Source organism: Chelonoidis abingdonii, chromosome 4, assembly GCF_003597395.2.
Source record: "Chelonoidis abingdonii isolate Lonesome George chromosome 4, CheloAbing_2.0, whole genome shotgun sequence".
Taxonomy (NCBI): Eukaryota; Metazoa; Chordata; order Testudines; family Testudinidae; genus Chelonoidis; species Chelonoidis abingdonii.
The window spans coordinates 119,676,504-119,698,372 of NC_133772.1; the positions used below are offsets into that span (position 1 = coordinate 119,676,504).

The following is a 21,869-nucleotide window of genomic DNA, read 5'->3' on the forward strand; positions in this document are numbered from 1 at the left end:
ATTATTAAAACTTATTTTGGTGTCTAAAGATACAGAGAGATTCCTGGGGATTTTCTAAAACACACAGATACCTAACTCCCAATGGGTGCCTATCTGCATTTTTAGGCACCTAAATACCTTTACAAAAATCTGGCCCATAGGCACTTTTGAAAATGCTATCCTCCATCCCACTAAAAAGTAATGGGACTTAGGCTCCTAAATCACTTGGGCAGTTTTTGAAAATTTTACCCCTAAATCCATCTTGAAGCACCTAAATTGGTGGCTGATTTCTAAAAGTGTTATTCCAGATTTACAACAGCATAACTGAGATCAGAATATGACCCAGTAAACAGACTGGGAACTGTTTTAAAGGTTGATAGAGCTCAAGCTGTCTCTTTCTGAGAATCAGTGTTGCCTAATGGGCTGAGCACTAAACTGGGACTGAGGACACCTCAGCTCTGTTCCTGACTTGGCCACTAGCCTGCTGGGTGACCTTGGGCAAGTCACTTCCCTTCTGTGCCCCAGTTTCTTTATCTGTACGAGGACAATGGTCCTGATTTCACTGGTAAAACACTTTGAGATCTACTGCTAAAAGCACTAGATAAGAACTAGGTATTATTATTTTATGTGTCAAAGTACATTATTAGGTCTCACTTTTGCAGAATGATGGAGGTTAACATATTAGCAATGGACCATTTTTGTTAGTATTTGAATGTCTGTCCAACTACAAACCATATGAAGGAACAGCTCTCTTACCACCTCACCGCAGCTGTCCTACCTGCACTACAGAGCTCTCTGTTCTCCACTTGTACCTTTCTGTGAAACCTGAGTTGGAGTCAGTGGAAGTTTTGTCTTGGGATCAAGGGCAAAGCAAGATCTATAGTGTAGATCAAAAAAGAAACTTTTGCCCTGTGCACATGCCAGCCAAGGAGTTAGAATAAGGTAACTACTTTCAAGAAATGAAGTGGTCCAGTGGGAACTGTAAAATCAAAAAGCCACAGAGCCTTCTTCATGGAAATGCAGTGTCATATTCTGCTTCTGCAATGAAATTTACCTTTCAAGAAACTACTGGAACTTTACTTCAGTCCTGCTGAATTTATCTGGAAAACTGCCTGGCTTTGGCTATCAGAAGCTCAGCCACTAAGGTGACGAGTATGGGATGGATGGATTAACTGATAGAGTCAGTAACCGATCCAGTCCAGTCACTAATACTACTTTCAGAAATTTCACACAATTTGTCTACTACTGAACTAGATTAGCTAGTGCTAATAATTCAGAGGGGCACCTCTGCATCCATGACTGGGGAAGGAATAAGAAAGGTTTAAATAGAGGAAGTTTGTCATGCATCATGGCAATCATATATAAAAATCTGAGGTGGCTCAGACTTTGAACTTCAGATCTGAACCTCTGAATTTTGGATCCCATCTGGATTTTGAATTCTTAGATATTTTGGAAATGTTTGGATCCAGGGTTTTGATTTAGCCAATTTTCAAGACAAGGGAACATTTGTAAAACTTGGATCTGTATCTAGGTTTGGTTTTCAATCACCTCAGAGTTCAGGTGTGTTCAGATCTGAGGCTGGGGTTCAAGACCATCTTTAGTTTGAATGAATTTCACATAACCTTGTAAAGCCTATTTCTGTTTAGTGCAGCTGACCTTGCTCATAGAATTGTAGTGTAGATGTTCTAGGACAGATTTTTAAACTGGTAGACAGTTAACACATGACCATACAGTCTAGTTAAACTGTGTTCAAAACCACTTCCACTTGGTGCATGGTCTTATAAATTTGATCCCTAACAAACTTCCTTCTGTCCATACAAGCTCTCTCTTCACAGTTTCCTCTCTCTAAGCACAATACTCTGCTATATGGGAAGCAAAAAAAAGAAATAACTTCAAAGAAGCAAATCCCCAATTGCTGCTATGGAGAAACAGAATCACAGAACCCAAATTAAAAGTATTTCATGTAAGTTTACCTCAAGGCGTTGTGTAATGATTCTCTCCAAGGGTTACATCGTCTTTTTGTTTTTTAATAGCAAGGTAACCTTGTGTCTGGCAGAAGTATTTGCTTCCCAGAGACTATGGTTTACATCCTCTCTACCTCAAAGGTTTCTACAATTGACTTAACAAGTTTATCAAGAAAAGAAATGTCATTCTCAACAGTGGGAGGGAATTCAAATTAACACTATCACAGCACTCGCTACTTTGCTGGATTAAATAGATGGTATCTCTTTCTGATCCTGCGAATATGACTAGTTTTCAGAAATGAAAATTTTGAGATTAAATGCTATGATTTAACCTGTTCTTTTCAATAGTGGCTGATCCAACTTTTGTCAATGATTTTCTTTTGCTCAAATAAATGTTGGTGGAAAGTGCCAGACTAACGGCTCAGGAGACCAAAGTCTCAATTTATGAATCTTATACCCTCCTGGAATAATATTGCACATTCAGGGCATTATGCCAGGCTTTATACCTGCCCAGACACATCTGCCCATCCGCCAACACCAGGGACAACATACTGGATTAGTCAGTATTTGTTGCAGTTCTTGAATTCACATAGATGATGTGACTTTTACTCACAGGAAAGTTAGTAATATTGTTTTCAAAAGAAGATTGCAGAAAGTATTTGATCCTTTGATGATTTTTGAGTATGTGGTTTAATATACATTGATACTGGCCCAAAACATAAATGTAATCGAACTTCATGTAGACACAGATAAATGTTGATTTTTTCTATATTTCAGGATCTACTTGGGAAGTAGACATGCTAAGTTTCCCACTTATTTAAACACTAATTCAGTCCATCCTGGACTGTGAGTGTCAAGCATAGGGCACAGCTTCTACTACTTTGAAAAATAAACTCGAGAAAAGGGCATCCAGCTTCAGACATTCAAGGATGCATTTAGGTGATTCCTAGTGAATGTATCAGTAAAGGTTAGAATTGAGATTTCCTCACTTTGTATTTGATTAACTCTGGGTCACTTTCTGATCTCATCAATGTAAATCCACAGTGACACCTTGTCATGGCTAAGTTCTGACCTGGATCTGAACTTCTGTGTTTGAGAATGTTCCCATCTGTGTGCCTGGTTCAGCTCCTCCAAGAGAAAGAAAATGGATGCAAGTTTGGATCTGACAAAGGTCTAAGCAGTTAGTAATTCCTGCTTGCTGGGAAACAAGCAGGGTCTCTGGATCGTGACATTACACTACTAGAGAAGAGACAACCAGGATACTTCAAAGGTAACCACCACTTCCCCCCAGCCTGGCTACAATAATCAACAGTGCTGAGGAAGTTGTGGGTCTCAGCTGAAATGAATCTTTGCTTAAGAACTCCACTGGGATCTGATTCTCAAATAATAGTACAAGTTTAAAGTGGCAGTTATGGAGAGAACAGGAAGAGAAGGAAACAAATGAGAGAATGAAAAAGAGCAAGTGGACGGATAAAAAGGCAAATGTGGAGGGAAGAGGGGAAGTACTAAAAGGGGGAAAATAACAGTGGTTTTAAACGGCTTCATCCCTGCAATAGCTGCCTTCCTGTAGTAGTGTCTGCTCCAGCAATCACTTTTACCTCATTTTCAACTCTCGAGAGTACTAAAGACTTATACTATAGAAAATGAGTTCAAAGTGGCCACAGATCTCTACTGACAGGAAAGCTGAGGCAGTGGGGGTAGGGAGAGTGGAGCAAGAACAACAGATCTGATGTACCCAGGAAGACAAAGAAGAAACAAGTTCACAGAAAGTGAAGTAAATGCTATCTGTTTAGAAAACAGTAGAAGAAAGGAGTTCATCGGGTTTTTAGTATGATTTTTTCTTATTTGTCTACTAGGAGGTACTTTTCATGGGGTTATTTCAAAATTCAATGGAAGTGCAGACAAGATGTTTGAGCAACCCTGTGTTAAACCTACTATTGTTTAGAGAATAATAGTGAATGCTATTTTCAAAGAACTTTAAGGCCAATGCCAGACTTCAAAAGGGAAGATCAAAAGGGCATATCAAAGTTGAAACCTTGAAGTACAAATAACAGATATATTAGATCTGTTAAGTCCCTCCATTTCAGTCAGGAACAGTTTGCCTATACATAATACATCCCAGAGTTCAATCTGGGGCAGTGGACCTCTGCACCTCTCCGAATGCAGTGCTATGCCACTCACCTGAGGTCTGCAACTCTGCAGATGCCTGGAGGTCCACAGACTGTGTCCAAAGGGTCCATGAAAGACTTAGACTGAAAACTGACAGAACAGAATTCAACTACACAGACAATAGATTTCCAAAGGGGTCCACAACTCCATTCAAAACATTTTAGAGGTCCACAAATGAAAAAGGATTGAGAAACCACTGCCTTAGAGGCATAACACAGCTCATGGATGTTAATGTTCTTTTACTGAATTTTAAGACTGAGAGTAGGTTTACTCCAATATACTCATCGGATCTTCTTTCAACTTTGATTCTAAACTGTCTTTAAAGATCTGAATTAGATAACTATTTAGTTTGCCCTAAATTAACCTTATGATAATGCAAGGAGTACATTCAGTAGAAGGCAAACTGTCGAATAATTTTCCTTCTACTTTTAGTAGCTCATAGTCTCTGTGTGTATATAGGAAAAAACTGAAAGAAAATGGTTTGGTTTTAATACTAAGGATTCTTAAATCACTGATGTTTATTGCAGAAGCAACCTTGAGCTGTGCACAGAATGCTTTATGAATGTATGAGTGTTTTTATTAAGCTTATGGCCACCTTGACTCAAAGTTAGTTTCTGAAGTGCCTAGAAAGCACTGTCAGATAAAAGGGATTATTGTTATTACCTTCATTACTAGAAATCATATTTACCCGGGATTCCCTCAGATGGGCTTGGGAGGTGATTACACAGGGTGCATTTTAATACTGGTTTGAAGCAGCAGCAGGTGACCCTGTATAAGAATGCTAGTGACTACAGCATACACACCAGTTGGGTGGTAGGCCTGGAAACAGCCCTTTTCCAGCAGACCACAGCTCCTGAGGCTGCAGAGGAGGGCCAGCACCAGCCCAGCAAGCAGCTGCTTGGGGCAGCCAAGAGGAAGGGACGGCACGTCTGGGTCTTCGGCTGCAATTCAGCGGTGGGTCCCTTGGTCCCTCTTGGAGGGAAGGACCAGCCGCCAAATTGCCACCGAAGACTGAAGCGGCGGCGGTAGAGCTGCAGATTGCGATCATGGCCTTTTTTTTTTTCCTTTTTGCTGCTTGGGGCTTCAAAAACCCTGGAGCCAGCCCTGCTACAGAGAATGGCCCAGCATCCAGGTTCCACCACTTAGTGCTCTCCAGCACTAAGGAGAGATCCTACCCTGCTGCCTGTATAGGGGAGAAGAGGCTCCCTATATCCCTCTGCTCATCAGTGCACCCATACAGCAGAGGAAAATTTAGCTCTTTTTTTTTTTTTAACCTTCAGTGACTTCCCTGTCAAACCCAAACTGAATGTGCTGTTAAAGGATAATTATGGCCCTTAAAGAGTAATCAACAAGTTTATACATTGCAAGCAAATGAATGGCTGTTCTGGTGACTATTTATATGTTCAGATGTAGTGCCAAAATTGCTCTTGAAATACCAGCTGAAGAGTGGCACGCATCCAACTCCTCTGCCGAAACGCTCTGTCAATAATGTAGGCATTGTGCACATTCCATAAGAGCAGATCTCTTCCTCCCTCCATGCCAGGCCTGTAGTATGAACTGTTCTTGAAATGATTTTGAGTGCAGTGCACATGGGCTGTTTAGTGTGTGAGGGAAATGTGGTGTTCTCAGGTTCTAATCTATGCTGAGATCTAAATGAGATTTTGTGAGGATGCCCAGGTCTTGTCAGACAACTGAACTGTGCTAGTGTGACTCCTCAGGAAGGAAGCCTCTTTTTACCTTTCCAGATATGTTCGGGATGTCAGAGGTGAACTGCCTGCCACATGGTGTGGGGTGGCTGTTCCGGTAATGCTGCAATGAGCTACAGGATTGTTAAGAGAAGGAATTGGATGATAAGAACTTTGCACTGCAAGTAAATCTTGTCACCCTCCCCAGCAATCTACACAGCCACAAAACAACCTACATCCAGGTGAACCAGTGCAGTTCCACCGCACAGGGAATGGAAACAGGATTCAGGGAAACCATGCACACTCACACACATTGGAGCACAATTGTAGGTGGGGACCCTAGCATACTGATGCCTGGGGGATGCTGAGGGAGCACCATCCTTTCTGTTTGCAGAGGATGGTGAACAGAAGGAGCCGAGGGCTACTGTAGTCCTAGACTGCAGTAACAACTACAGTGCTGAGAGGATCACATCACCAACAGAGCTCTGCAGCACACCACCCATTTACTCAAGCGGTGTACTGGGAGGAATACAAGCCCTAAGTTAGTTAAGCATTTGAGATATACAGTTACTTTGCCATTAAGGAGAGGAAAAATATTTTAAGAGTTTCTAGGCTGAGCTAAATTCTCCCTCATCTCTATTCTGCCCACTCTTTTGGCTACAGCTTCAGAATGCCTGGTAACATGAAATGTCAGTTTTGCTGTCAGGTGACTCCTCAGACTAGTCTATCTAGATGTTATTGGGATGTTTGGGAACTATAGAACTCCACTTAGAACACTGTACTCAGCTGTCCCATTTCAGCACCACACAGGTGTAGACAAATTTGAAGGACATCAGACCAAAAGAAACAAAAATGATTAATCAGTTGAAATGATGAATTTGGGGAAAAATGTATGAAAATTAAATCTGTGTAGCTCTGCAATGCAAGGTTTTAGAAGGGTGCAAATACCAACGGGGGGGATGGTTTGGGGAGAGAGAGAAACCAGGAGAAAAGGCATCAAATCAAGAATAGGAAAAGGTACTGTGGTGGGGTGTGAGAATAATACTTCAAAGGCAGTAGTAGCAATTCCATTCAGCTTTAGATCTCAAAGTAATTCTAAAAGATGAGTACATATAATTATCATATTTACAGAGAGAGAAACTGAGATGCTGAAAGTTTAAGGATTCTTTCCAAGATCACCCTGCAAGTCTATGGCTGAGCTGGGAATAAAGCCAAGGTTTCCGGATTCCCAAATCCATATCTTACCCACTGGTAAGCTTTCTCCCTGGAAGAACCACACTGGAATTCTCCCAGGAATGATTTGAAGTAAATTCTATGCAATAGAAAATATGACCTAAATTTTCTAAAGTGACAAGCAATTTTGGGTCCCTTAATTTTTGGGTTCCCAACTTAAGACATCTTCAAGGGATCAAATTTTCAGAAAGTAGAAGCTTAGCAGTTTCTGAAAATCAGGACTTTTCAAGCTGTCTCTAGTCAGGCATGTAAAAATTCAGTCATCCAAAATCACTAGCCATTTTTGAAAATGGAGGCCAAAAGATATTCCTAAGGTGTGGACAGGGACTCTTCACAGGTAGTTTAATCGGAGAAATTACTCATACTCCAGTCTAATGCTCAATTACTTTAGTTCCAAAATCAGTATTTTTGCCTTATATCTGTGGGAATGTTTTAGAAATGGAAGCTTATTAAAATAATCAGCCTGGACAACCCTTCATCTACCCCATCCCCCAGACAGGACTTACCTCCAGTTATGTCACATACCAAGGAACTACGATATGGTCACATCATTCCTGGAAGTCCTGCATCTAAAAGGGGAATCCCTGAAGTGAAACCACCATGTTAGCAAAGCAGCATTAGCCAGCACTGTGATACCACTCCCAGGTGAAGTGTTTGATGTACTTCCATGGGGGATGTAATTCAACAGAATGAACCACACCAGGGACAGTAAGTTGGGGGTCACTGCACGTGGTCTGTTCAACTTCAGAACATTTTGTATAATTAGAAATTGGTATTAAATGTATAAGTAGTAGCCAAATGTGATAAAAGCCATAGAGAAGGGGAGAACTATGGACCAGATCCTCAGCTGGCTCCATCACAGTCAGGGGAGCTATGCTAATTTATAGCAACTATGGATCTGGCCCTGTATGTTTTCTATTCTCTACATAGATACCTTTCAGCTACCTCTCTCCCTGAGTTCTATATAGTTCACCCCAGAAATCAAGCTTTCCAAATCTTTCTATTTTCAGTACTGATGCAACTGAGGGTTACTCTGTATACCTGGTCCCACAGAATCTGTATCACTTTGTCTTCATTTTCAATGCAGGAAATGTAGATCATACAAACAAGCTATGTAATTAAAGATATTTGTGCCCAACATGCAAAACTTTCTAAGATCCTCTTTAATGTTAATAGTACTTGAGATTAAACAAGTCAGGCCACACCAGCAAAGACTTTTAACCATGATCTTACTCGGAAAACTTTCTCCACTCTTGTGATACTTTTCCCAAAGATGGTTCCTAGTTGATCTCCAATTCCAGCCAGCAAGAAGCCAAAGAGTGGAATCCCAAAGATGGCATACAAAATGCAGAAAATTTTGCCTCCTTCAGTGCTTGGGGCGATGTTCCCATACCCTGGAGAGAAAAATTATCAACATAACTTCACAGTTCAGACATGGCCTCTTGTGCAGGTGCCTATATGCCACACCCAGTCTGAAAATGGTTTCTGAGCAAGAAGAGGAAGTTTCCTTACAAGCTCTCTACCACATTATGCCCGTTGAACAGAAGTCAGTCAGTCCAGCCTTTTTAGTGGTACCCACTGGAAACCAGCATTAGTTATTCACATGTAACCCTCAGTTACTACTATTTCTCTCTGAATTCATCTTCCTAATTAAAGCTGTTGTTTGCGTAACTGGGCTACTTTTACTCAGCATGGCAGCTGCACAATACGCTACAGGACACCTTTAGATTAGAGCCCTAGCCTATCTCTTCCATGCTGCTGCTGCATTTGAACTTTGTCAATTGCATCCTGATGGGAGGATGACTCACCTGAATATTCTTATTCCCAGTTTTCAGCTCTGAATTACATAGGCTCTTTATCGCAGATTATAGAAATCACCATTTCCAGTCCTTGCTCCTGTGCTAACACGAGGCTTCATGGACTCCTTTTGTTCACTCTTCTTTTCAATTTAATAATAAAAAAGTCTAAGTTTTATTTTTCATGATTTTTAATGGGCTCTCACAAGCAGCTCTTTGAGAATTCCCTCTGGAGATTATTGACATTTAAATACCATTGTTAACGTGGTAATAAAGACTCCTATATGTCTTCATGTTGCTCATTGTTAAGGTAACTCACAGAGCTGTCTCAACAGAGCACAAACGCTAATTAACACATAATTACCTCTTCTCTGTTCAGTCTGAACACCTTTGGGTTAGTTTGGTTTGGGTTTCAGTTCTGGTTCCAAACCTCAGAACTCTATCCAAGTGTCTGAGATTCTTGCATAGACATAAGGTTTTCATTGTCAGTGTAGGAGTCCTTGGGGATACAGTTTTCTACAGAGAGCAACTCTCTTGTCAACTGCTGTAAAGTGCAGGAAGCCCCTTGCCCAAAGGTTCCCAGAATCTTACTGCAGCCAGAGTGCAAGGGGGCTGTGCAAGGCTAGTCCTGGCAGAAGAGGAGTGCCAGGAAAGCATAGGGAAGGACTTGTCCTCTTAGCCCATGGAAGGTGCCAGCAGCATTGGGTGTGCAGAGGAGAACACACTGTGACATTTCTAAAAGTGTAGCCGGGCTGACAGTGAGTGCATTTCCCCTAGGGGAGGATGAACAATAATGCCTCTGTGCAAACAAGTGAAACACCTACAGCCACGGCAGTTTGCACAGACACCTCCTTTTTCCCAATTCTCCATGTGCCTCTATATAATGTATATGACTTCAGTGACCATTATGTCTCTATTTGGGAAGCAGGGTTACCATTAAAGAGAGGAAACAAGAATTATAACTGTAACACCTGCACCATTACAGTTAAGATTATTTTGGGGTCTCCATTAAAACTCTTTCATTATAGTCGTTTATTGCTTGACTACTCCGAAAATTAGCACACACCTACAAATGAATTATTTAAAAATATAAAGGAAAAATCAGACTAGATTCAGCATTCTAACTGATAAATCCTAGTGCTGATTTTCATAACCAAGACCCTAATTGATGCAATCAACAGAGCCTGATTCAGGAATGTATCCCTGTTCAGGAAGATCACTTAAGTATATGCTTGACTTTAAACATGTACTTAAATCCTACTGAAGTCAACAGAGCCTAAATATATGCTTAAATGCTTTTCTAAATCAGGGCTATGAAATGTAATATGCCATTTATAAAGTTTCCAAATATGTTTTCATATAAAAATGAATCCATATGAGTAACACCTCAGTTATTGACTTTCCACAGAAATATAAGCTACTGGTAAAGGCAAAGATCATCGATTGAGTGTCCTCAGAGGGAGTAGTACAGAAAGAGCTGACAAAAGTCATTAGAGAGATAAAGATTTCATTCATAAATAGAGAGACTGAAAAGATTGGGGCTAGTTAGGAGGATACAAGTAAGAGGGAACCTGACAGATTAATACAAATATTAGTGGCATAGAAAAGGTAAATTTGGCACTCCTATTTAGCCTTTCACATAATTCAGGAACAAGAAGACATTCAGTGATATTTAAAAACAACTATTTAAAATCTGGTAAAAAAAAGTTATTTTTTCCACAATGCATAATTAACTTGAGGAACTCATTGCCACCAGGTATCATTGAGGCCAAAAGCTTAGATTTTAAGAAAGATTAGACATTTATATGGACACTGAGTATAATCCCAGTTAAAATAGCTAGGATTTGAAAAATTAATGAGGGATATAAAGCCTCATGCTTCAGGGCATATAACAACCACTGATTGATGTGGTTAGGAAGAAATTACCCTTGTGGGAAAGTCATTCCATTAGTGACCACTGCAGAGTTTCTTGCAGCTTTCTGTGAAGTATCTGGCTCTTGTGCTTGACCTTCAAAGACAGAATTGGCTTGCGTAGCCATGGCCAAGTAGGCAACCACCTGTACTAATAGTAACAGGGTTACAGAACTGTGAAAATTTCTGTATTACTTGCTTTCTGGTTCAGTCTTGTTTCTTGGACTCTCATTATGTAAGTAATTCCTGATGTGCACCCCACAGCTTAGTGTCAGATACACCACATAATGATACAGTCAAAGCACCCCCAAAAGTGCAGTTCTGCTGCTTCGCCTGTCTCTCTAAGATCTAATGAATCTCATTTTGTTTTCCACTTCTCAGTGTCACCATCTCCCTTAAAATATAAATATACCTATGGTTGTGATGACTGTTCCAGCAAAGAAAAAGGCACTTCCAAGGTCCCAGTGACTGCTGTTGTTAGAAGAGTTTCCTATGGGACTGACTCCTGCGTTATCTGCATCAATGGCATGCTGCAAGGAAAGAGATAACAAGTCAGCCTGCAAAGTGCCTTCTCAAATACGGTACAGTTAGAGACAGGAACCCCAGCTCCACACACCAGTGGGGAAGCGTGGATCTGAATTTTGTAATTGATGCTCTGAGTAGCATCCTCCGTACAAATTGAACCCCCAAAGTATTCTACAGAGTTCAGTAATAAATATCAAAGGGGAAGAAAAGTGAAGATGCACAGACAAGTGAGGAAAAATGCAATGAGGCTTGAAATCAAATGGAGAATTGATACAGCAGAGATGCAGAAATGCTGTTCCAGAGGCAGAAGCTGCAGAGGAAAAGGCTCTCTAATGGTGGACGGGGATGAGATGGATGCTAAATGAGACAGTGAAGGTGGTAAATAGAAATAATGCTCATTGAGTCAACTGAATCTAGTCAGTCAAGGGTTTTAATTATCGGGCAATTAAATAAATTACATTAAGTTGTTAATATCAGATACCAAATAAAATACAGAATACCTTCTTTGGAGCCCCATTAGATTCTATTCTCCTTTCCCACTCCAAGTTGCTGTTATCTACTCTCATTATGACTCTCTCCAATCTCTTTCCCCTCTGATTTACATCTCCCTCTAAATATAATCTCTGGTATTTATTTTGGTGACTTCAACTTCCCTGTTGGCAACCTGTCTGGCTTCTTGGCCTCCCACTTCAACTCCTTGTTCAGCCTTCTTCAATTCAAGGTCAGCATTCCCACCAACTGATAATTTGGTCTTTATCTTCACTAAACATTGCCCCTTCTTTCATCTGTCCCCGTCTGAATTGCCACTTTCTAACTACCCTGCTTTCAACACTGCCCACTGCCATCAACCAGCTAGCCATTCCGTGGTTTGTGATCCACCATGCCCATGACTTTTCTGCTACTTTCCTCTAGCCTCCTCTTCCTTCACCTCTCTGCTGCTTTTAACATTGTCAGCTATACCTATATGCTTGATATTTTGTCTGCAATGCCCTTCTGGAAGCCATGGTGCAGGACAGCCCCGTAGGCTTAGTCTTTGACCCTTCACATGAATGCATACCTCCAGCTATCATATCTCAGAACTGCATTTGTTTCCATCTTTAAAACCTGATTGACCTATTTTGATTTATAAACAAGAAACTATCCATGTTCTTGGTGTACAAAACATACAAAATTCTATACATAAGGGACACACAGGGTTTAAAAAAGGGGCACTTTTGATGATAAAGCTCTCCCAACCCACCAGGACTGAGAAATCTCAGATAGTTAAGGGTTAATGCCTCTTTTACCTGTAAAGGGTTAAGAAGCTCAGTAAACCTGGCTGACACCTGACCAGAGGACCAATAAGGGGACAAGATACTTTCAAATCTTGGTGGAGGGAAATCTTTGTTTGCGCTCTTTGTTTTGGGTGTTGTTTGCTCTTGGGACTAAGAGGGACCAGACGTCAATCCAGACTCTCCAAACCTTTCTAAACCAGTCTCTCATGTTTCAAAATTGTAAGTAACAGCCAGGCAAGGCGGATTAGTTTTATTTTTGTTTTCTCAACTTGTAAATGTCCCTTTTTTGCTGAGAGGATTTAACCCTTGCTTGCTATAACTTTGAACCTAAGGCTAGAGGGCGTTCCTCTGGGCTATATGAATCTGAGTACCCTGTAAAGTATTTTTTCCATCCTGATTTTACAGAGATAATTTTTTTACTTTTCTTCTTTAATTAAAAGCTTCTTTTTAAGAACCTGATTGATTTTTCCTTGTTTTACGATCCGAGGAGATTGGATCTGGACTCACCAGGGATTGGCGGGGGAAAAGAGGGGAATGGTTAATTTCTCCTTGTTTTAAGATCCAGGGGTTTGGATCTGTGTTCACCAGGGAATGGTGAAGCCTCTCAAGGCTGTCCAAGGAGGGGAAGGTTTTGAGGGGGACAAGAAGTGATCCAGACACTAAAATTTCTGGATGGTGGCAGTTACCAGATCTAAGCTAGTAATTAAGCTTAGAAGTGTCCATGCAGGTCCCCACATTTGTACCCTAAAGTTCAGAGTGGGGAAGGAACCTTGACAATAAGGGACACACAGGGTTTAAAAACGGGGCACTTCTGATGATAAAGCTCTCCCAACCCACCAGGACTGAGAAATCTCTCCCCATCCCCTCAGTGAAAGCATACACAGGCTTTGCAACATGCTGTGAAGATCTGCAGACTCAGGCTCCTCTGGAGTAGAGGGAAGCAAGCTCCAGAGTCAAGAGCCCTTCACAGGGCTGGCCTTACCATGAGGCAAACTGAGGTGGCTGCCTCAGGTGCCAGACTGTGGGAGGGCATCACTAGGACCCAGAGTGTAGAAAATTGGGTCTGCTGCTGGTGCAGATGTATTCTTTCTGCTCTAGATGCACAGAGATGGTGGAGTGCTGTGCTGGAGGAAGGAGGGCACAAGAGACGTAACAGCCAGGCAGGAGGAAAGGTGAGAGGGAATAACAGAAGGCAGCAGTAGCTGCAGGGAGAGAAAGGAGGAGGAGCCTCTTATTTACCTCTCTAGCACCCCAAGGAGCCTGGACTGATTAACATCAGCATCTCAGGGAGCTTCCTGTTTCCTACTGCTTCCCTGAACCCACTTGAGGAGAACAAGCAGTCAACTGAAGTAGTTGGAGCCAGTTAGGCCCTTAAGACGCTGATATCTTCCCTCACTCAAGCCCTGCTACCAACCTGCTTATTTGTCCCCTTCAATTGAGTTTTGAAAGCCATTATAGCTGGCACAGAACAGCAGTCATGAGTGAAAGAAGAAAATGCCCCTCTGGGGCAGCATTCAGAAAAAGAAAGCAAGCAAAGGAAGCTTTTCTATCTAAGCAGGAAGGAGCTCTCCTGAGATACATAGACAAATGTTCACGGTAAGCTTTCTGGCCCCAGTGAGGATGTGAGTGGTGAGGAGATGCCTGATGTAGAGTTGGACCTTGCAAAGGGAATTCAAATCAATAGTAAAAGGTTCTATAGCCATATAAATAAGAAGAAAGCAAAGAAAGAAGTGGGACCTCTAAACACTGAGGATGGAGTGGAGGTTAAGGATAATCTAGGCATGGCCCAATATCTATACAAATACTTTGCCTCAGTCTTTAATGAGGCTAATGAGGAGCTTAGGGATAATGGTAGGATGACAAATAGTAACAAGAATATGGAAGTAGATATTACCACATCCAAGCCAAACTGGAACAGCTTAATGGGGCTAAATTGGGGGGCCCAGATAATCTTCATCCAAGAATATTAAAGGAACGGGCCCATTAGCAAGAATTTTTAATGAATCTGTAAACTCAGGGGTTGTACCATATGACTGGAGAACTGCTAACATAGTTCCTATTTTTAAGAAAGGTGAAAAACGTGATCCAGGCAACTACAGGCCTGTTAGTTTGACATCTGTAGTATGCAAGGTCTTGGAAAAAATTTTGAAGGAGAAAGTAGTTAAGGACATTGAGGTCAATGGTAATTGGGACAAAATACAACATGGTTTTACAAAAGGTAGATCATGCCAAACCAACCTGATCTCCTTCTTTGAGAAGGTAACAGATTTTTTAGACAAAGGAAATGCAGTGGACCTAATTTACCTTGATTTCAGTAAGGCATTTGATATGGTTCTACATGGGAAATTATTAGCTAAATTGGAAAAGATGGGGATCAATATGAAAATTGAAAGGTGGATAAGGAACTGGTTAAAGGAGAGACTACAACGAGTCATACTGAAAGGTGAACTGTCAGGCTGGAAGGAGGTTACTAGTGGAATTCCTCAGGGACTTCCTTGTACTGCCAGTTCCCAGATGTTGCTTCAAAATATGTTGTGGATTAGTTGATGCAGAGAAAAACTTCATGTTCCCTGAAGACAATGAAAATAGAAGTTGCCATCCAAAACATTACTGCCGTGAAATCCTCAATGGTGATGAAGTGGAGAGGCCATGGCTTATGTGCTCAAAACCCCAGAATGCTGCATACTGTTTCTGTTGCAAACTCTTCCAGTCTAATGTTCCAGCCACATTGAGTTCTACAGGAAAAAAGGACTGGAAAAATCTGGCTAGAAATCTGGCATGCCATGAGAAGGCAGCAAATCACTGGAGAGCATTCCATAGGTGGAAAGAACTTGAGATGAGACTAAGGTTAAAGACCACCATAGATGATCGGCATCAACAGAAGATTGCATTAGAGTCTCTTTACTGGCAAAATGTTCTGAAAAGGCTCATTGCCATTGTGAGAATGCTTGCTACCCAAAACCTAGCACTGCATGGCACTTCAGATCAGGTGTATGTGCCAAACAATGGAAACTTCCTTAAAATTGTGGAGCTGATGACTGAGTTTGATGCTGTACTTCAGGAGCATCTAAGAAGAGTCACCATCCAAGAAATGTACACACACCACTACCTTGGAAAAACAATTCAAAATGAGATCATACAGTTACTGCCAGTTCCCAGATGTTGCTTCAAAATATGTCGTGGATTAGTTGATGCAGAGAAAAATACAGAGCTGCTTTTAGGGTGGGGGGAAAATAGCTCAGTGGTTTGAGCATTGGCCTCCTAAACCCAGCATTATGAGTTCAATCCTTGAGGGGGCCATTTAGAGATCTGGGGCAAAAAGCTGTCTGGGGATTAGTCCTGCTTTGAGCAGGGGGTTAAACTAGATGACCGCCTGAGGTTCCTTCCCACCCTGATATTCTATATTAAAAAATTCATCAGCCTCACTAGAAACTGATGCTGCATAACTGACCACCAAGTTCAATGAATGAGAACTGCATGCAACAAAAAAAGCTCAAAGGTTTAACTCTGGGATCCATGTCTGCACTCCTCTGTTCATTCTTCTTATGTTCACACCATTATCATAGCCCTGACCTCACATGTCAGCTATTGCAATTCCCATATCTTTCAGCTTCTTAAGAAGCACATTTGTCATACCAGCTCCTGTAGTATCATCAATGTCAATAAATTCTAGAAAATGCTCTCTGACAGTCACCATTGCAGGGACATTTTCACTAGGTTCTGTTGCTGTTACAAAAGGCACCATTAAAGTCATTTTGTTCCATACGGCTGATGTCAGGTGGTGCAGTCCAGAATAACAAAGTAATATCTTGCTGACTTCAGATCTGCCACAATCTTCTGTTTGACTTTTGTCCTCTCTGACACTGAAACTGGACGGGAAGACTTAGGCAAACCAGTAAAGTACTTGAAACCACTATGGCTTATTGTTAAAGGTGGCCTAGTCAGCAAGATGTAAATTGGCCATTCAGCACTCTCAGCTTGACCAAGGCAGGAGGGGAGGGGGTTTTGGGTGCCACAGCAAGGGCAGTTTGACCCTGCGTTCTTCCTGATAAGAATTGTATTGAAGTTGCTGATACATGCATTTTAAAAGAGCAGGATGTACCCTCAGGAATGTCTATTGGTGTCTCAAGGCTGCAGACTCTGGAAAAACCCACAGCTGGTTAATCAATAATCAGAAGGAACTTCTTGCGTGATCATTGAAATTCTTATTTAACAAGGTTTCTTTAAGGGACATGTCATTCTATTACTAATGTATAAATAAGGGGAAAAAGCTTGAGATAGTGGGACTCATTTGGGGACTCTTCGAGACTGGTCTCTCCCTCTGGATGCACCATGTGTTCCCCACCAGCAGTCGGGCTTCCACTGTGCCACTCGAGAGCCACACTCAGCTTCAGTAATTATCGAGGGTTGGGGGTGTTTTACTAATTTTGTTGTGGACAGGTGTAAGTGCTTGAGACTAGTAAAGTTTAGCTTTAAGTGAAAGCACTCTTGTGTTGTCCTGTTTGTGCCAGCCATCTATCAGTTGGACAGCTGTGTCTCCCCTGATTTATTTCCTGACACCTCCTTGCACAGAGTGAAAGTTATCAAGAACTTTGGGTTGAAAGAACCCCGGGTAACAAAACCACTGAGTGCCACATGATGGGAAAGTCAAGTGCAGGCGATAAAGCCTGTCAAACACCAAATTGAGAAGACAGATGATGCCATAGTTGCCATTATGGAGGATAATGCTATGACAGGAACTGTTCATCGGAGAACAGTGGCAGAGGGAAATGGAATCACAAGAAACATACATAACTTCAAATTTCTGTGTGGCTTAGTGTTGTGGCATGATATACTGTTTGAAATAAATGTTGTAAGCAAGAGACTACAAGGTGTTCACCTTGATATATCTGGAGCAATAGAACAACTGGACAAAGCAAAGTCATACCTACAGTCTTACCAGTCAGATGAGGGATTTCAAAATGTTCTGAAGAGTGCACAGAAGTTGGCAGAGGTACTTCACACTGAAGCTATATTCCCACCCACTCAAGAATACAAGAATCACTGAAGAAGAAGACATTTTGATTATGAGGCACAGGATAATCCTGTAAGAGACCCCAAACAACAATTCAAAGTTGAATTCTTTAACCAGGTGCTAGATTGTGCAATACAGTCTGCTGAAGAACGTTTCATGCAGCTCAAGGAACACAGCAGTATATTTGGAATGTTGTATGATATTCCAAAACTGCCCACTATACTTGAAGAAGACCTACACCAGCAATGCAGGGCACTAGAGACAGTGTTGTCACATGATGACATGAGCACTATTGATGTGAGTGATTTAGGTGATGAACTGAAAGCCCTTTCAAGATACATTTCAGCAGGATCAACTCCAAAGGCTGTTCTGAAATATATGTGCACAAATAAGATGGCCACCCTCTTTCCAAATACTTCTGTTGCTGTGTCCATACTTCTAACACTTCCTGTAACAGTTGCCAGTGGAGAACGCAGCTTCTCCAAGCTGAAGTTAATAAAAACACATCTACATCCACAATGACACATAAGCTGGTCGACCTTGCAACCATCTCAATAGAGCATGAGTTGGCCCAGACTGTGGACCTCCAGCAGGTCTGCAATCTTTGCAATGAAGGAGGCACGGAAAGCACCACTTTGATTATTCAAACAGATAAAAATGCCAGTGTTTACTATGCAGACAAGAAAAGTTATATTTTGCTTTTCAGGAGTTTGAAAGTTAAGTGTTACTTAAAATTTTTGAACAAGGCATTTTAAGTTGTTAGTTCTCCTTTATTGGGATAGGTAGCAGAGCAATACCATGAGAGGAGTAAAACAGGAAGAAAGCAGAATTGAGACCTTTCAAAGTTTTGGCCCAAACGAGGGGGCATGGAAGCACCATTTGAGCTCCCCGCCTCAGGTGCCAAAATGTTGTGAGCCGGTCCTGGCCCCTCACTAAGAAAGTTCTGTCAGCAACCCCTTCCCATTTAAACTAAAGATTCTAGCTCAAATGCCTCAATGGATCTCATTTGCTGTAGCGTCCCACAAAGTAAGAGTGGGTCCCCAAAGTACCCAGAATCCAAGCCATTTAAGTCTTTTAACTCCATTTAAAACATTTAAGTTTTTTGTAATCATTTTCTACCTCTAAAGAAAGTACTCATACAGTAAAAGAGTTTCTCTTAATAATTTCTTATAGACTTGAAAAAAGGTCCCATGTTGGCAAAATAAAGGTATCAGTCTTCAGTGACTTTTCATTTGAAAATAGGCCCCTTCAGAGTGGTAGGTGGCTTAGAAGTTCAAATTTTCAATGTTCATTTTTTTCAATGCAAATATTCCATGTGATCAAAACCTTTGCTCAAAAGCCAAATTAGAGGGGGAGGAAAATGCTTGCAACAAAGCTGAAAATATTTACACAAAATTTTACAGAAAAACATTGACCATTTAGTCACAGATCTAATCTTGGCTCCAGGTCCTTGTGGAATTATGCTTTTTACTCCTGGCTTATAAGGCACCAGTACAAAGCACTTCTCCAAAATCAGAAAAGACATTTCAAGACAAGGACTAAGGCATTTCAGGACTAAGATATTTGGCACAGCTGTGTCTTTACAGAAATTCAGATACATACAACAGCAAAAGCTGTTCAAGGGTACAACTGATGTGGTGGTGATGGGGTGACCTCACTCAGCAACCTGGCTTATGTTACAATTATATGGGAATGCAATGGCTGGAAGGGTAACTGAAATAGCTTTTTCTCACATAGCCTATGAATTTTAAGAGTGGTGATGGATATTAGATAGGATTCACTATCAAGTGTTTAAAGCACAGGGCTGGACATTAGGAGAACTCAGTGCAGTTTTTTGCTGGGATACTAATTTAACCTATCTATACTTCAGTTTCCTCACCTGCAAAAGAATAAGTAAAGTCTATTTATTCATGGCTAAATCCTGGTGACCTCATAGAAGAATTTTCAGAAGCCTTTTTGATCCATCACTAACTTTGCAGCTGACCTCCCACTGATGTGCTGCACATCTCCTATCCATCTCTTCTCTGGTCATCCCTTACTATGATGATCCACCACTATTCATTCCATGACAATTTTGAGAAAGTTACTTCCATCTCTGTGCCTGATCATGTGACCAAAGTACTTAAGTTTGTGTCTGTTGATTTCCAAGAGCAGAGTCTATGTCTCTCCAATAATATTTCTAATCTAAGTGTTCATCATCTTTCCCATCCAGAAGATAGGCAAGAGTTCCCCAGCAGCTTATCTCAAAGGCTTCACATTTCCTCTTCTCAGCAGCATTAGTTTCCCAGAATTCACATCCCTAAGTCACTATGGAAAAAGAAGAAGCTTTTCACCAGTCAAACCTTCATACATTTCCAGCTGTCACAGTTTTTTCCATACTTTCATAAGGGAGACCATGGCTGGGCAAGCCATCCCTAGTCTTCTTCCAATTCTTTGGAACAGCTTCTTTGGTTGGATATGTATGATCCCAGATAAATATATTCATATACCTTCTCTACAGCTTAACCATTGATTGTGATGTCTACTTTCATTCCATTGTTATTGATTGTATCAATGTACATGCATTTTTTTTCCACGTTCAGGGATAGTCCATATCCTAACTGTTTTTACAGACTCCAACATTCACTGCATTGCATCAATGGTTGAAGCAAAGAGTGTCACGTCCTCAGCAAATCTGAGGCCAGTTAAGAGGTGTCCACCAAAGGAAACTCCAGCTTCATTCATTTTATAAAAACCTTCCAAGGCTTGTCACGTGATAAATTCTCCATGTATGTTGAAAGGGCCTAGGCACAAAGCACAGCCTTGTCCCACGCCTAGCCCAAAACCATTCACTGTCACCTGCTGCTGTTCACAATGTACTCTGTTGTTGACAGCAGAGAATTTTGATGAGTTCTATTAAATGTTTAGAATCGCCACATCTGCTAGTATGCCCTAGAGATGGTCATGTCTGAGGGATCAGATGATTTGAAAGAGTCAATGAAACGTAACTAATGGGGCGATTATACTCTCTACATTTTTCAGTGATATGACAGATTGTCACTGCCTATAATAGGTTGCTCTGCCCTAGTGGTCAGAGGCCTGGTCTACACTATGCGTTTAAATCGATTTAAAGAGACTTAAATCGATTTAACGCTGTACCCGTCCACACTACAACGCCCTTTATATCGATATAAAGGGCTCTTTAAATCGATTTCTGTACTCCTCCCCGACAAGAGGAGTAGCGCTAAAATCGATATTGCTACTTCGGAATAGTGTTAGTGTGGACGGAAATCGACGTTATTGGCCTCCGGGAGGTATCCCACAGTGCACCACTGACCGCTCTGGACAGCAATCAGAACTCTGAGGCACTGGCCAGGTAAACAGGAAAAGCACTACCCCTGGACAGTCCACCAAGCAAAAGGCCGTTACGTTGAATGAGCTTATGGCCTTTCCTCCCCTCTTCCCTCGTCCAAGCAGCAGCCAAAGGTACCTGTAATTCTGCTGCTCTTTTTATAATTATTTTTAATAAACGATACATCCAAAGGGCGGGGGGGTTGCCTACAGGGAATGATTTTAAGAGAATACATGGATTTTTACCAATAGGTAAGTTTGACTTTAAAAGATACATTGATTAACGATAACTGACTTTATTCCTCAGCCAGCGTAAGTAAGGAAGTGGGTGGTGCTTAGCGAATGATCATCAGGGGGAGGTTTATCAGGGGGAAAACAACACGGTCTCCCGTACCTGGCCGTGCGAAACCTCTGTTTTCAAGGTCTCTGATGTGCAGCCTCCTGTGTGCTTTCTAATCGCCCTGGTCTCTGGTGCTCGTAACTACAGCGGGCAGGTTGCGTTCTCACGTCCACCCAGCTAAATGCTCTCACCTGTATCTCAAAGGATTGTGGAGCAACCAGCAAGCCAAGCAATTACAACGGACATTGTTTCTGGCTTGAGGTCTGAGGAGTATCAGTAATGTTCCATCGCGTCCTTTAACAGTCAATGACTTCTACCCCCATCCTGCACTGCCTCAGCCTGTTGTTACAGCTCTGACGACTGCTCCCAGCTGCCTGTGTTGGCTTCATGAGCCCATGGCATAGGGATCAGGCAGTCATCAGGATAACGCACGCATTTCAAATCCCAACGTATTGTTTCCTGGTCTGGGATATCACTTGTGCAGCGTTTAACAGAGTTGCTCTGAACCGGCGTCATAAGCCTTTCTGCACCAGTCAGTTGGTGAAAACGTCCGTGTGTCACCAGTTGCTTGCAAGCACCATTGAAAAGTACCCTTGCAGTTTACATACTGAGGTCCTGGCGCTCTGGGGCCGATAGGGAAAGAGGTTTC

General features: G+C 41.6%; 1 protein-coding gene across 1 annotated transcript in view; it reads right to left on the reverse strand.

The window, feature by feature from the left end:
* KCNK10 (potassium two pore domain channel subfamily K member 10) overlaps positions 1 to 21,869 on the reverse strand; it is a 109,681-nt gene that overhangs the window by 28,420 nt on the left and 59,392 nt on the right. The window contains exons 3-4 of the mRNA XM_032774222.2: positions 11,150 to 11,267; positions 8,264 to 8,424 (exon numbers count right to left, since the gene is read on the reverse strand). Coding sequence (XP_032630113.1) covers positions 8,264 to 8,424; positions 11,150 to 11,267 — 279 coding nt within the window. The remainder of the gene's footprint in view (positions 1 to 8,263; positions 8,425 to 11,149; positions 11,268 to 21,869) is intronic.